Source organism: Myotis nattereri, assembly GCF_964212035.1.
Source record: "Myotis nattereri genome assembly, chromosome: 2".
Taxonomy (NCBI): domain Eukaryota; kingdom Metazoa; phylum Chordata; class Mammalia; order Chiroptera; family Vespertilionidae; genus Myotis; species Myotis nattereri.
Genome location: NC_138076.1, coordinates 18,024,664 through 18,039,647, shown reverse-complemented (window position 1 = coordinate 18,039,647; position 14,984 = coordinate 18,024,664). Strand labels below are relative to the sequence as shown.

The 14,984-nt window shown below is 37.2% G+C and overlaps 1 protein-coding gene across 1 annotated transcript in view; it reads right to left on the bottom strand.

Moving 5' to 3' along the window:
- Nucleotides 1-583: 583 nt before the first annotated feature.
- The window catches only part of WRN (WRN RecQ like helicase), a 129,066-nt gene continuing 114,665 nt past the window's right edge, over nt 584-14,984 (bottom strand). The window contains exons 33-34 of the mRNA XM_081083049.1: nt 11,777-11,991; nt 584-1,573 (exon numbers count right to left, since the gene is read on the bottom strand). Of these exons, the coding sequence (XP_080939175.1) occupies nt 1,454-1,573; nt 11,777-11,991 (335 nt within the window). The 3' untranslated portion in view covers nt 584-1,453. The remainder of the gene's footprint in view (nt 1,574-11,776; nt 11,992-14,984) is intronic.

Here is a 14,984-nt window from a genome sequence, read left to right as displayed (position 1 = left end):
GAGAGGGTCTTAGGGACTCCAAACAGTCTGCAGACCACACTCAGAGAATTCCTGTACTGCATAAAGCCACAGAACAGATTCTGTGGAAGATTATTCAATGACAAAACTGTTCAAATAGAAATGACCAATAGAAAAGTGATTATATAAATTATAGAAGAGAATATTGTTACTGTAAAAAAAACAATGAGATCAATATGTACTCACATAGAAAGATCTTCATGATATATTAAGTATAAAATTTGCTGCCGAAAATTATAGCATGATCTCATTTGTGTTAAAAAAAAATAATATGTACAGATGCAAATGCAAAAGCATGTAAATGCAGAAGAAATGATTAGAGAACCACATGTCATATATATGACAGAAGTTACCTTCTAGTAAAGGCTGGTAATGGCATGTGAGGAAACTGGACTGTGGGGACTTCCATGTTTTAAGTGCAGCTTGAATGCTTTACAAAGAAAATTCTTTCTTATATTATTCATGTAACAAACTTAGAAAAGAAGTAAATATAAAAAGTTATGGCAAATGTCATAAAAGGGGTTAACTGGTGGGACTATTGGTGATTTTTCTTTTTTTCGTTTTTCTAAAACAATCATACATATATTTCTTCATTAACAACAGTTATTTGTATTTACCAAAGTCAATTAAGGCTATATGATAAACTGCTTAAAGCTATATTAATTATGGTTTACCCAAATCAGAGTCAAGAGTATGGGTTTCAGATATTTAAGTTATATGTATGACATTAATAGATTTTAGAATCAAATTCTGACACCCTCAAAAAATGTTATTAAGTAAATGAAGGCTTAAAATAGATTTATATATACTCTTCATAACATTCAGTATAAACAACATTTTTAAAGTTTATTATTTAAAAAATAATAGAAATATTGTAGAAAATGCAGTTTTTTAGTACAAATGGTGTCTTTTGTTATATTCTTTTCCCCTATTTACATGGAACCCAAAATGTTTCACTTTCACAGCTCTGGTTCATTTAACAACGTGTAGAGGAGTACTGTCTAAAGAGAGTAAGGCAATTTGTAAAATCACTGTTTTCCTCATGTACAAGACAGAATCTGGGTAATACAGGAATGTTTTACATCACGCACATTATCACCACACAGCTGCTAATCTGTTATCTGTATCATATCACACAAATTACATTTTCCAGATATACTGCCGATATAAAATGATTAGAAAACTGGGCAATAACAATTCTTAAAGCAATCTTAAAGGAAACTCAGCATTCTATGTCGTACTCAGAAGACTCAATTTTATGGAAATTGCACAAGGCTGTTTTAAGATGCCAGCTGATTAGTGAATAGATGAATTTTACTTTGAGATGAAATAATTTTTAAGCTTACATATTATTTCCCACTCTTTTCAGAAATAAAATTCAGTACCTCTCTTATAATACAGCAGGACAAACATAATTCTTCTAGCAGCTGCCATTTTAACTAAAAAGACCCTTCTTTTTTGTTTTGGCCATTGATTTCTTGCTGGTAACAGCTAAAGTCTCATTTCCTTTGGCAAACCATTCAGGTAATTTTCTCTGTGAGGTTTTGGGTGAAGTCTATAAGAAAGAAACAGAAAAGGAATAACAGATTACTAAATATACAGACATAAGCCTTCTCTTGCCAAATAAAACAAAATAGTGAAATCTATACAATTTATTTCTGGATCAAAAAGTAAAAAAAGAGATACAAGATCACTTGATACAAGATGATACAAAATGATACAAGAGATATCATTGCTTTAGGCAATTTACTTGCCATCCTGTAGTGTATGCTTAGACACTCAAGTACAGACACTCAACTCGGGAAGGAAAAAGCTAGGTATCATTTCAGGTCTACATCCCATAGTGTATGTGCTTTGAGGTGACCAAAAAGGTGAATTTAATGCTCTGAGGAAGATATCCGCTTGGGTACGTGTGTGCACAAACATGTGTGCATGCACACCCCGTTATATTAGGCATCTGAAAAAGCACGTAACTTCTACACGTACAATGGTAGATGGAGTAAAATGGTTTAGTTACCTTCAGTCCCTTACAGAGTTACTGAGACATAGAAGATACTCAAATTAATTTGCCAAATAAATTTAAAATTTTTTTCATTTCATAGACTTTTGAGAATCTGCTAAAAATCAGAGATCTGCTTCTGAGAAAAAAAAAAGACAAAGGTATCCATGTGCAATACTTTGCACAATTTTAGGGGCCCGTGCACCAAATGAAGCCTCAGAACCCTAAAAATCCCTGAAGAAAAATTGTTTTAAGAACCAAAGACAGTGATTGTGCACTAAACAACCCACACATGAACAAAATAAAAGTTGTAAGTAGGTAAGTGTTCCATAAGGCTAAAATTGTATTAACTTGTGTTATCTTAGTTTGAGGACAAGACAGAGAAATCATCCTACCATTGGTACACTGCGGAATCCAGCAGAGTTAGTTTAGTTATCAGAAATATTTGAAGAACTTTATGATATGGTGGCCTCATCTCAGTTATAATGTCTGCTAGCCAAAGGTACAAAAGTATGGTTTATTCCACTTAAAAAATGAAGACTATACCTATATATTGTACATTAATGGCTTACTATTTTATTGTGTTTTCTATGTTTAAAAAATGGTTTCTAAATATTTAAGGATGGTGTGTGGGGGGGGTGGGGGTGGGGAGTAAAAGATACTTGGCAAAAAAACTCTAAAGCCTATATTTAAAAAGGTAAAAAGTGCTCTGGCTGGTATGGCTCAATTGGTTGGAGTGTCATCCCATACACCAAAAGGCTGTGGATTCAATCCCCAGTCAGGGCACATACCCAGATCTTGGGTTTGAGCTCCAGTTGGGTAGTGTGAGGGAAGCAACTGAATGATGTTTCTCTCTCACATCAATGATTCTGTCTCTCTCCCTCTCCCTTTCTCTCTCTAAAAATCAATAAAGGTCGTATCTTCAGGTGGGGATAAAATAAATAAGTAAAGCCCTAACCAGTTTGGCTCGGTGGGTAGAGCGTCGGCCTGCGGACTGAAGGGTCCCAGGTTCGATTCCGGCCAAGGGCATGTACCTTGGTTGTGGGCACATCCCCAGTAGAAGGTGTGCAGGAGGCAGTTGATAGATGTTTCTCTCTCATTGATGTTTCTAACTCTCTATCCCTGTCCCTTCTGCTCTGTGAAAAATCAATAAAATATATTTTAAAATAAGTAAAAATAAAAATGGTAAAATCTGTTAGCTGTTCCAACTTAATTAAAGAAATCAAGTATAGAAGAAAGGACTATTCACATTTTTTCAAAAGCTAAAAGTAAAAAAAAGAGGAAAACCAAGATGGCGGCATAGGTAAACACCGGAGATTGCTGCCTCGCACAACCACTTCAAAAATACAACTAAAAGACAGAACAGACATCATCCAAAACCATAGGAAGGCTGGCTGAGTGGAAATTCTACAAATAGAAGGAAAGAGAAAAGCACACCGAGACTCAGAGGAGGTGCGGCGCGGAAGTAAAATACAGAGGTACAGAGGCGCATGCGAAGTGGGCTGGCGGTTGAGGACACGGTTGTCTTTTTCAATCGGGAGGGAGTCTCAAGCTCTGAGCTCCAGTTCCGGGCGAGTCTCTGGAGACCCAGACTCATACAGGAGAAACTGGACTGTCTGGCATCGGTCGGAACTCGAGGGCAGCTTTCTCTCAGAGGTGCTTGCAGCGATTGCCGGGACACTGAGAAGCAGGGCCTTTGAGGGCAGGACTGAGAGCAGCCATAACTGCTCGCTCCGCCCTGTTGATCCCCTGGGACCCCGCCCCGCCCAAGCCCTGCACGAGGCTTTTGCATATGAAAGGCCTGACCCTTTGCAATCTTATAATTACCTAACAAACTGCAGCTGGCTCAAGGCCCCAGGGCAACTTGCATTGCGTCACAGCTGACTCCTGCTGGGTAGCCTCAGGCAAAGGCTAGATTAGCACCTTCTTAGAGATCCAGGAGCCAGTGTGCCCCGTGGTCAGAGTGGGACCATCCAGATTGCAGCTCCTCAGATTCATAAAGGACACACTCAGGGGGCAGACTCAGTGAGCACCAAAGCCCCACTGAAGCAAGTCTTGCCCTGGAGGGGTGTCTCCAGCACAGAAGTTCTCCCACTGCAGACACAGCTGATTCTCACAGCCAATTGGCCTGGAGGTCAAAACCTCCCAGTGATACCAACAACAATCAAGGCTTAACTACAACAAGACTATGCACAAAGCCCACAAGGGGGTGCACCAAGAGTATCTACCTCAGGTAATTGGGGAGGCTGAGCCACTGGGCCCGATAGGACACCTAGCACAGAAAGCCACGCTATCGACACAGCGAAGCATAAAAAAAATGCGGAGACAAAGAAACAGGACACAAATGACAGAAATGGAGGAAAGCAAACTACTGGATATAGAGTTCAAAACCACACTTTTAAGGTTTTTCAAGAATTTTCTAGAAACCACCGATAAACTTAATGAGACCCTCGAGGATGTGATAAAGGACCAACTAGAAATTAAGCATACACTGACTGAAATAAAGAATATTATACAGACTCCCAACAGCAGACTAGAGGATCGCAAGAATCAAGTCAACGATTTGAAATATGAAGAAGCAAAAAACAACCAGAAAAGCAAAATGAAAAAAGAATCCAAAAATACGAAGATAGTGTAAGGCGCCTCTGGGACAGCTTCAAGTGTACCAACATCCGAATTATAGGGGCACCAGAAGATGAGAGAGAGCAAGATATTGAAAACCTATTTGAAGAAATAATGACAGAAAACTTCCCCTACCTGGTGAAAGAAATAGACCTACAAGTCCAGGAAGCGCAGAGAACCCCAAACAAAAGGAACCCAAAGAGGACCACACCAAGACACATCATAATTAAAATGCCAAGAGCAAAAGACAAAGAGACAATCTTAAAAGCAGCAAGAGAAAGACAGTCAGTTACCTACAAGGGAGTAACCATATGACTGTCAGCTGATTTCTCAACAGAAACTTTGCAGGCCAGAAGGGAGTGGCAAGAAATATTCAAAGTGATGAATACCAAGAATCTACAACCAAGATTACTTTATCCAGCAAAGCTATCATTCAGAATTGAAGGTCAGATAAAGAGATTCACAGATAAGAAAAAGCTAAAGGAGTTCATCACCACTATACCAGTATTATATGAAAGCTGAAAGGTATCCTTTAAGAAGAGGAAGAAGAAGAAAAAGGTAAAGATACAAACTATGAACAACAAATACACATCTATCAATAAGTAAATCTAAAAATCAAGTGAATAAATAATCTGATGAACAGAATAAACTGGTGATTATAACAGAATCAGGGGCATAGAAAGGGAGTGGACTGACTATTCTTCGGGGGGAAAGCGGTGTGGGGTATGTGGGAAGAGACTGAACAAAAATCGTGCACCTATGGATGAGGACAGTGGGGGGGGGGGTGGTGAGGGCGGGGGGGAGGGTAGGAAATGGGTGGAGGGAAGCTATGGGGGGGAAAAAGAGGAACAAGTGTAGCAATCTGAACAATAAAGACAATTAAAAAAAATTTAAAAATAAATAAAAGTAAAAAAAAAAAAAAAAAAAGAAGCTGTTTAATATAGCACCTTTTCTCCTGAGCACTTATTTCCTCACAGGGAAGAGATGATCAGGAGAAGAGATTATTAGATTTACTATAATGTTTGCCTTACAGATAATAAATATTAGGGATATAAAGTAGCACAGATAAAAGGCATCTGGGTAGACATAAAATTGACACAGAAATATTTATTATTCCCAAAAGACCTTAATATCTACATCCCTTGTAGCCACAGACAACTAAAGTTGCTTACGATTAGAGTTAGGCCCCTGAGTGCATTTAGAAGAAGGAGAACAGCCATAACTGGTTTGGCTCCATGGATAGAACGTTGGCCTATGGACTGAAGGGTACCAGGTTTGATTCTGATCAAGGGCACATGCCCGTGCTGCGGGCTTGATCCCCAGTAGGGGCATGCAGGAAGCAGCCCATCAATGATTCTCTCTCATCAATGATGTTTCTATCTCTATCTCCCTCTCTCTTCCGCTCTGAAATCAATAAAAATATTTTTTAAAAAATAGAACAGTTAAGACAGCGGTTCTCAACCTGTGGGTCGCGACCCCTTTGGGGGTCAAATGACCCTTTCACAGGGGTCACCTAAGACCATCGGAAAACACATATAAAATTACATATTGTTGCCGTAGCCGGTTTAGCTCAGTGGATAGAGCATCGGCCTGCAGACTCAAGGGTCCCAGGTTCGATTCCGGTCAAGGGCATGTGCCTTGGTTGCGGGCACATCCTCACTAGGGAGTGTGCAGGAGGTAGCTGATCGATGTTTCTCTCTCATCGATGTTTCTAACTCTCTATCCTTCTCCCCTCCTCTCTGTAAAAAATCAATAAAATATATTTTAAAAAATAAAAGTAAATAAATAAAATTACATATTGTTTTTGTGATTAATCACTATGCTTTAATTATATTCAATTTGTAACAATGAAAATACACCCTGCATATCAGATATTTACATTACGATTCATAACAGCAGCAAAATTACAGTTATGAAGTAGCAACGAAAATAATTTTACGGTTGGGGTCACCACAACATGAGCAACTGTATTAAAGGGTCGCGGCATTAGGAAGGTTGAGAACCACTGAGTTAAGATTATAACAAAGCCAAACACTAAAACATAGCATAAAATCTAGGAGGAAAAAACCTGAAGTCATATTGTACCCAAATACCATGGGATAAGCAGGAACTTTGAACCCAGACAGAACTAGGTTAAGTTCTAATGGAGTCACTTGATAAATGAATGACCTTATGAATGTTCTTTAAGCCTCAATTACTTCACACAGAAAATGAGAATAACAGTACCTAACATTACTAGATTATTTGGAGAATTAAGTGAGAATAAATGCAAAACATCAAAACACATTCTGATTTATTCATGACACTCATTAATTGGTAGCTAATATATGAAGTCTTTTATCTTCTGTAACATTTCTGTAGAATATGATCTTCAGCATTTTTCCTATAATAATAATTTCATTTCAGCGAGAAAAAGGGAAAGCTTACTTACACTGTGTGTATCTTTTGAGTCTCAACAATAAGTATCTGAGGAAATTTTAATTATGAAGTCTAACTCACCTACCAGAAACAATGCCTGTCAGAGATGACTTCCTTCATCAGTAGACTAAACTTCCCAGCAATCACAATAACATTTTAAGGTGACATTTACATCTTCTTGATACTCTAAATTCTATTAACAAACTATTACCATTAAGTTGAGTATACAAAACATTAACTCATTTGCTGATTTTATGTGCACATATATAAAGCAAATAGAGAAATATCTATATTTGTATTTCATTTCATATAAAACAAAGATATATCTAAATATATTAGTTATCAAGCCTAATGTATTTTCACAAAAACTATTTCACTAATCAATGTTACCTGTAACTGAGAATCTGTAAATAAATCTTCTATTTCTGGATCACTGGATGGCTGACTCCAAGAAGTTAGTGCATTTCTGTGATTCTTCTCCTTCAGAGAAGAATCACAGGATGTTTTCCATCAATCTTTAACATTTTTTAAAAAATATATTTTATTGATTTTTCACAGAGAGTAAAGGAGACAGAGAGCTAGAAACATCGATCAGCTGCCTCCTGAACACTCGCCACTGGGGATGTGCCCGCAACCAAGGTACATGCCCCCGACCGGAATCGAACCCGGGACCCCTCAATCTGCAGGCCGACGCTCTATCCACTGAGCCAAACCGGCCATGGCAATCTTTAACATTTTTATGGCATACAAAATATTTACAGCATGCACTATTTTCTTTTTTTCTTTTTTTTTTAAATATATTTTATTGATTTTTTACAGAGAGGAAGGGAGAGAGATAGAGAGTTAGAAACATCGATGAGAGAGAAACATCGATCAGCTGCCTCCTGCACATCTCCCACTGGGGATGTGCCCGCAACCCAGGTACATGCCCCTAACCGGAATCGAACCTGGGACCTTTCAGTCCGCAGGCCGACGCTCTATCCACTGAGCCAAACCGGTTTCGGCCATGCACTATTTTTTTATAAAACACTATGCCTAACAAAGCAAAGCTTAAGAAAATTCTTATTGAAATACTTCCATCTGTGACAACATGGATGGATCTTGAGAATATCATGCTAAGTGAAATAAGTCAGATGGAAAAAGTCAAGAACCATATAATTTCACTCATATATGGGATGTAAAACTGAAAGCAACAAATGAACAAACAAGACAAACAAAAACGCATGGACACAGACAACAGTATGGTGGTTCCAGAGGGACACGGGGAGGGATGTAATAACGGGTAAAGGGGGTCAAATATATGACGATGGAAGGAGACTTGACTTTGGGTGGTGAAAACACAATACAATATACAGATGACGTATTATAGGATTGTACTCTTACAACCCATATAATTTTATTAGCCAATGTCACCCCAATAAATTTAATTTAAAAAGAAAATTATTATTCTGAGGTATTGAATTTTAACAATGATTGCAGTAATATTACTTATAAGGCATTTTTATGAGTATCTTAAAATAGTTTGCAAATAATATTGTATATTTTAATTTATAATGAAACTCAGTGGCAGGGCAGGAGATTCTCTCTCCTTTGGAAGTCAGGAAAAATAAGAAGGAAGAAAGCGGCCGAAACCGGTTTGGCTCAGTGGATGGAGCGTCGGCCTGCGGACTGAGAGGTCCCGGGTTCGATTCCGGTCAGGGGCATGTGCCTGGGTTGCGGGCACATCCCCAGTGGGAGATGTGCAGGAGGCAGCTGATCGATGTTTCTCTCTCATCGGTGTTTCTGACTATCTCTCTCCCTTCCTCTCTGTAAAAAAAAATCAATAAAATATATTAAAAAAAAAAAAAGAAGAAGGAAAAAAGCGATGCAGAAGGAGAGGGTGCTAGGAAGATGGTAGAAACAGCAGCATAGTTTTAAAATTTCTCTGAATCCCAGCACTAAATCAAATAGAACTAGATACGAAAAACAAAAATTCATCATCTACTTTTACAATAAAGAAAGCTGAAAGGTATCCCCGGGAAACTGAAGCTGTAAGCATGTGAAGACAAGCCAAAGACCTGCCTGGTACAGCATCTGTATGGGAGGAAGCAGAGGCAAGCAGTGAGGTGCCTGAGCACAGGAGAACTTCAGTCTACTGGAAAGCATGACAGATGAGCAGAGAACAGCATCCGAAAGTGGGAGGGCTTTTGCAGGTGGCTGAAAGGGGCCCACAGTAGCCCTTTGAGTGGCGACAGCAGCTGGCTCCTGAGAACTCTCCTGACCAGGCAAAGCTGCCTCCCAGGAGAAGGCCCCACTCACGGGAACTGCTGGGGTGAAATAAAAACCAAGCTTGACAGGCCTAGCAGAGGCACAGGGAGGAGAAAGCCCGGGGGGAAGTGGCAGAGGAGGGCGCCTCATAGCCAAGTTTCCACACTTGGAACATTACACAAGAACCACAGGCGGGATTGCTCTGTGAACCTGGACAAACTATCCTGAACCATGCCTTCTTAGGAAAGTGCAGGAAAATTCATTTCACATGAAAATGAGCAACAGGAAAGTATCACGGTCAAATCCCAGACACCAGAAAGACTTTCTAAGACACAGAATAAAACTAACTTCTCAAAATGAGCTGAAAAAGATTAAGAAAATAATTCAAAACATGAAAGAACACCATAAATCAAAATCAGAAAAACTCAAAACTGAGTGAAGAAAAGCTAGAGAGAGAATTAGAAATGAGAAGTAAAATTTAAGAAAAGTTTCCTGAAATAAACAAAATCTTAAAAACTATCAGAAAACTTTCTGAAATAAAATATTTACATATTTAAAGAACCCACTGTGTACCTCTGTATATTAATTCACAGCTACCACATATTAAGACATAATCTTCCTCCTTAAAACATAGGCATGACTAGGCCTCTACCTTAACAACATCAAAATAGTTGTAAATCTAACAATGCACCAACTGATAAAAAAACTAAATCTTGTCCTGACATTATTCTCTTTCAGAAGCCTCAGAATTATAAGAAGAAATACACAAAGGGATACAACCAAGTCAGTAGAGACAATGAATGTTAATACATGAAAGATCCTGAAACTAGGACTCTGATAGACAGCATTGGAGTAGTTTTCCATAGCAGGAGGTAGATGAAAGAAAAAATACTTTGGCTGGCTCACTCACCTCTTAATCTACTTCCCAGCCCCCAAACCCTTGTTCCCCTAAATGGGAAAAAAGGCTAAATCCATCCCCCCCAAAGTCTCCCCACTCTGTTGTTGGGAACTGATGTTATTTCAATAGAGGAAAAGCAAAATGCTGATGTGTGGTTAAAATAATACTTTATATAAATGTATTTCAATATTCAAGAAAAATTAAAAATTACACCTTTTTTCTGTATTGATAAGTAGAAGTTGGAGAAAAATAAGGTCTTAGGCACCTGGTATAGATTTCAGAAATAAAAGGCTGGCATAGAAGCCAAATCTCACTAATATCACCCAACATATACTTTCTTTAATGTCCTTCTTATAGCTAACTCAATTGTCAAAATAATGTAATGAATTCTAATAAATCAAATTTCATGAGGTTATCTGGAACAAAACTATAAACAAACCTAACTGAAGTACATCTACACTAATAAAAGAGAAACATGCAAATTGGTGTCACTCTGCTGCGCCCACCAGCCAATCAGAGTGACTATGCAAATTAACCCAACAAAGATGGTGGTTAATTTGCATACACAGGCGCAGAGTGAAGACTGAAGGCTCTGGCCGGAGTGCAGACTGAAGACTGAAGAGGCGTGGCTTCTCCGCTGCGGCCGGACCAAAGGCCTGGGTCCCAGGTGCCGGAGGAAAACCGGTGCCGGCAGCCAGGGGAAGGAAGGCCTATTGCGCGAATCTTTGTGCAACAGGCTTCTAGTAGTTAAAGACCAGTTCTATTGAGAAAAGGAGTTTAACTGTTGGAAAGCCTATAATGATTACATTAGAACTGAAATGGAGCTCTTAATTCTCCAATATAAATATTAGTAACCGCCTACAACCATGCTGAATTTATCATCTAGGAACTAAAATAATTTTTAGTTAATTATTAGTTTTCACAAACACATATGGAGTCCTGTAATTTTTGACCTGGAAGATACTGAAGGCCAAATTTTCAAATGTACTAGCATACCATCATTTAATAGTCACATTGCCAAAGAATAGTATTTTTCTCACACCAGACACAGAAATAATTTTCAAAGTGTTTTTTTAAATAAAATGTGCCACCTAAAATAATACTAAATTCATGGTCTTTCTCTGATCTTGCAAAAAGTGCACTGGCATACGCTCAGGACCAGGAACCATGATTACCCTGTACCTGAGCTGATGAATGAGAGAATGAAACACACACCAGTTTGGGAGGCATTTATACTAGAATTTGCTTTCATTTTCATTAATCACATAAACTGTCATATACTTAAAGACAGTATTAATTACCTATAAAAGATAGGTAATTTCCAGGCTATATGAGGTAGAGAAAAAATTTAAGTTAATACTCTACACAATAAGCTAAAATGACAGACTATATTCACCTTTTGTCATGTAAAAAATCACTTTTCTCAGCTCAGAGTGATGAAAAGCAACGGAAATACAGCACACAGATTTAAAAAGTAACCTTATATCAGAATTTATGACAGTTTAAAAAATAGCATTCAAGTGTTAGAATATGCAAATTGAACATTTTATGAAAATTCTTCATATAATTAACACCTTGGTATCAGGGCCTACTTCTTCCTTGCTTCTCTTAGGACTTGAACAGCTCGCTTCGGAGTTGGGAAAACATCTCTTTTTGTTGGAATCACATGAAGGTTGGCATAACAGTCTGTTGTCACAATCTTTTTCCAGGATTTCAATTGCCATATGGATAAGGTACGTGTCAATGTTTTCAGGAACAAACATTCTAATGAGTTTAATTTTATTCAACTCTGTAAAGGATGAAAAAAATAAGACTTAAAAATATAATACACAGAACATTTTCAAAAACCCATGAGCTGGAAATGGTGAAATATTTTGGAGGAAATAAAGGAGGAGGGTGGCCAAAGAAAATGTTCCGCTTTCAATGCCGCCAGTCCTACAGAACAGAAGTGGGGTAAAATGTGTCCCTTACTCCTGCACCACCTACACCCTTTACCTACACGATCCAAAATCAGGTCAGTGTCGTGGATGCTGCATAAATTATGTTCCACACTGTCTGGGAATCAAGGCCACCATTCCCAGAATTGTTTCTAAAGGAATGACATATGCTTCAAATTCCAAATATCAAGTTAATGTGTTGAAAATAATTTATTCTTAAAATAGAAGCTAACCTTACCTGTAAATAAGATGCCAGTAAAATGATCCTTTCAATGGATTTGGTAGCATAACATAACATGTGAATTATTTAAAATGCATATTAGTAACTAAATTAGTTTCCTGGGAAAGGTGTATCTTATTTTCAGAATCAAAGGATTTTTAATTTTTGTAATTCAACAGAACTGATTCAGACTGTCAGTCTCTTTACACCTTTACAAATTATGTAGCCATGCCTTTCAGACCACTATTGATGTTTCAAGTACTTCCTTCCAACATCACATTCCTCTGCAATTCTCCAGCTTAGAAACTACTATTCCCTCCTCTTCCTGTGATTTAAAAAACTGGTATCACACATTTCTGACACGCAATTCAAATTAACAGCCAGACACCAAGTATTTTTAAATGACACTCTGAAAAGATGATCTTTAAATTACTAGTTTGCAGGTTTATATTCTCCTTCCTTCCAAAGTTCTTATCTTGCTACTCCAAGACAGGACTTCCCAAATAAAACTGCAGATTAAAAAAAAAAAAAAAAAAAGTCAGGAAGAGAAGGTAACACAGCTAATACATATTAGGATAGTGGTCTAATTATTTGGCTTATACCAGTGGTCGGCAAACTGCGGCCCCTTGAGTGTGGCTCTTCCACAAAATACCACATGTGGGCGCGCACCTACAGTGCGATTGAAACTTTGTGGCCACACTCAAGGGGCCAAACAGCCGCATGTGGCTCGCGAGCCGCAGTTTGCCGACCACCGGCTTATACTGTTTCTAACTTTATTCTAACTTTAAAGCTTTAAAATGTAAAACTGATGCTAATCACAACCTTGGAAATATAAGATTACCTCTAAATGTAAAAAAAATCAGCAATGTGACTACCATATCTATCAACCAAACTAAAATTTTATTTGTCCCTTGGTCATATCACGCTAATACCACTGAAATTCTGCCAATCTTACTACTTCATCATTTTTAAAATCATCATCTTTTGTATTTATCTATCATAATTTACTTAGAGTTCTCTTCCATTTGTTTTCAATTTTTCTTTGGGAAAAAAAAGTTCGGATGAACATTATATTACAAATATCTTTCCAACTTTCTAGATTCTCAGAAGAGGGGTTGCTAGTTCAAAAGTTGTAATCTTTGATATATATTGCCAAACTACCTCTGTTACTCTGTTGTCGATACCAAACTACTAGCCAGTTACTGAGCACCTGGAATATGGCTAATATGGCTGATGAACTCAAATTTTAATTTTAAGAAATTCTAATGCAAGTATGCAGCCCTCAAGTGTCATAAGAAAGCAACTCATCAATGACTAATTTCTCTGGTCAGAAGCATGGAATCTTATTTTACAATGATGAGAAACTGTTATTTTATGACCTTTTCATTAAAAGCTTGATTGAAAGTCAAAAATTAAATTAAATTTAAAACTGATACTTTTAAATATGTTTGGAAATAAATTGGGTACCTTCATTTACTTTATTCAAATATGAATTTTATCAAAGCTTTATACAGACTAAGTATTTCAAATTAAAATTTAGCATCAGAATTGAGATATATTATGAATATAAAATACCTACCTGATTTCAGAAGCTTAGTACAAAAAAACCTCATTAACAATTTTTATATTCGTTATATGTTGAAATGACAGCATTTTTTATATATTGGGTTAATTAAGTCATATTAAAATTAATTACATCTGTTTATTTTTACTTTTTAAATGTGGCTACCAGAAAATTTTAAATTACATATTTGTCTCATGTTACATTTCTTTTTGGAATAGTGCTGCTCTAGAAAAACCATTTAAATTTTCCAATACCCTAGCCAACTAATACACTACATTGTACTAAATTAATTTTCTTCTGTGGATATTTAAATATTGAATAAACATGCCTCCATTTCACTTAGAAAGAAAGGAACTCCTACCACTTGCAACAGCATGGATGGACCTGGACAGCATTATGCTAAGTGAAATAAGTCAGCCAGAGAAAGATAAATATCACATGATCTCACTACTTGTGGAATATAATGAACAACATAAACTGATGAACAAAAACAGATCCGGAGACAGAGAAACATCGATCAGACTGTCAAACCTCAGAGGGAAGGCAAGGAAGGGTGGGGGAAAGGGGGAGGGATCAACCAAAGGACTGTATGCATGAATATAAGCATAACCAATGGCCACAGACACTAGGGGGGTGAGGGCACGAGCAGGGATTGCGGGGGGAGGGGAGGGCGGTAATGGGGGGATAAGGACACATATGTAATACCTTAATCAATAAAGAATTTTAAAAAAGCTATTAGATCATGAAAAAAAATAAATATTGAATAAACAAACTATACTAGCACATCCTTAGTCTCATCATACTATAAATGTAAAATATAGAAACCGATTTTGGGGGATACAGCGACACATCTTGTATGATCACATCATCATTAGCTAAATGAATTATTTTTAAAAAGAAAAAATAAGCTATTTTATTTCATTTGGAACTATTCATAAAATAAGAATGTCTCTTTTTTCATAAAATATATTGATATATAAACATTTGCCTACGGTATTAAACTATTAGTGATTTAATAAATTATAGGTGTTATACTGTACTTAGAATATAATTTCAAGATA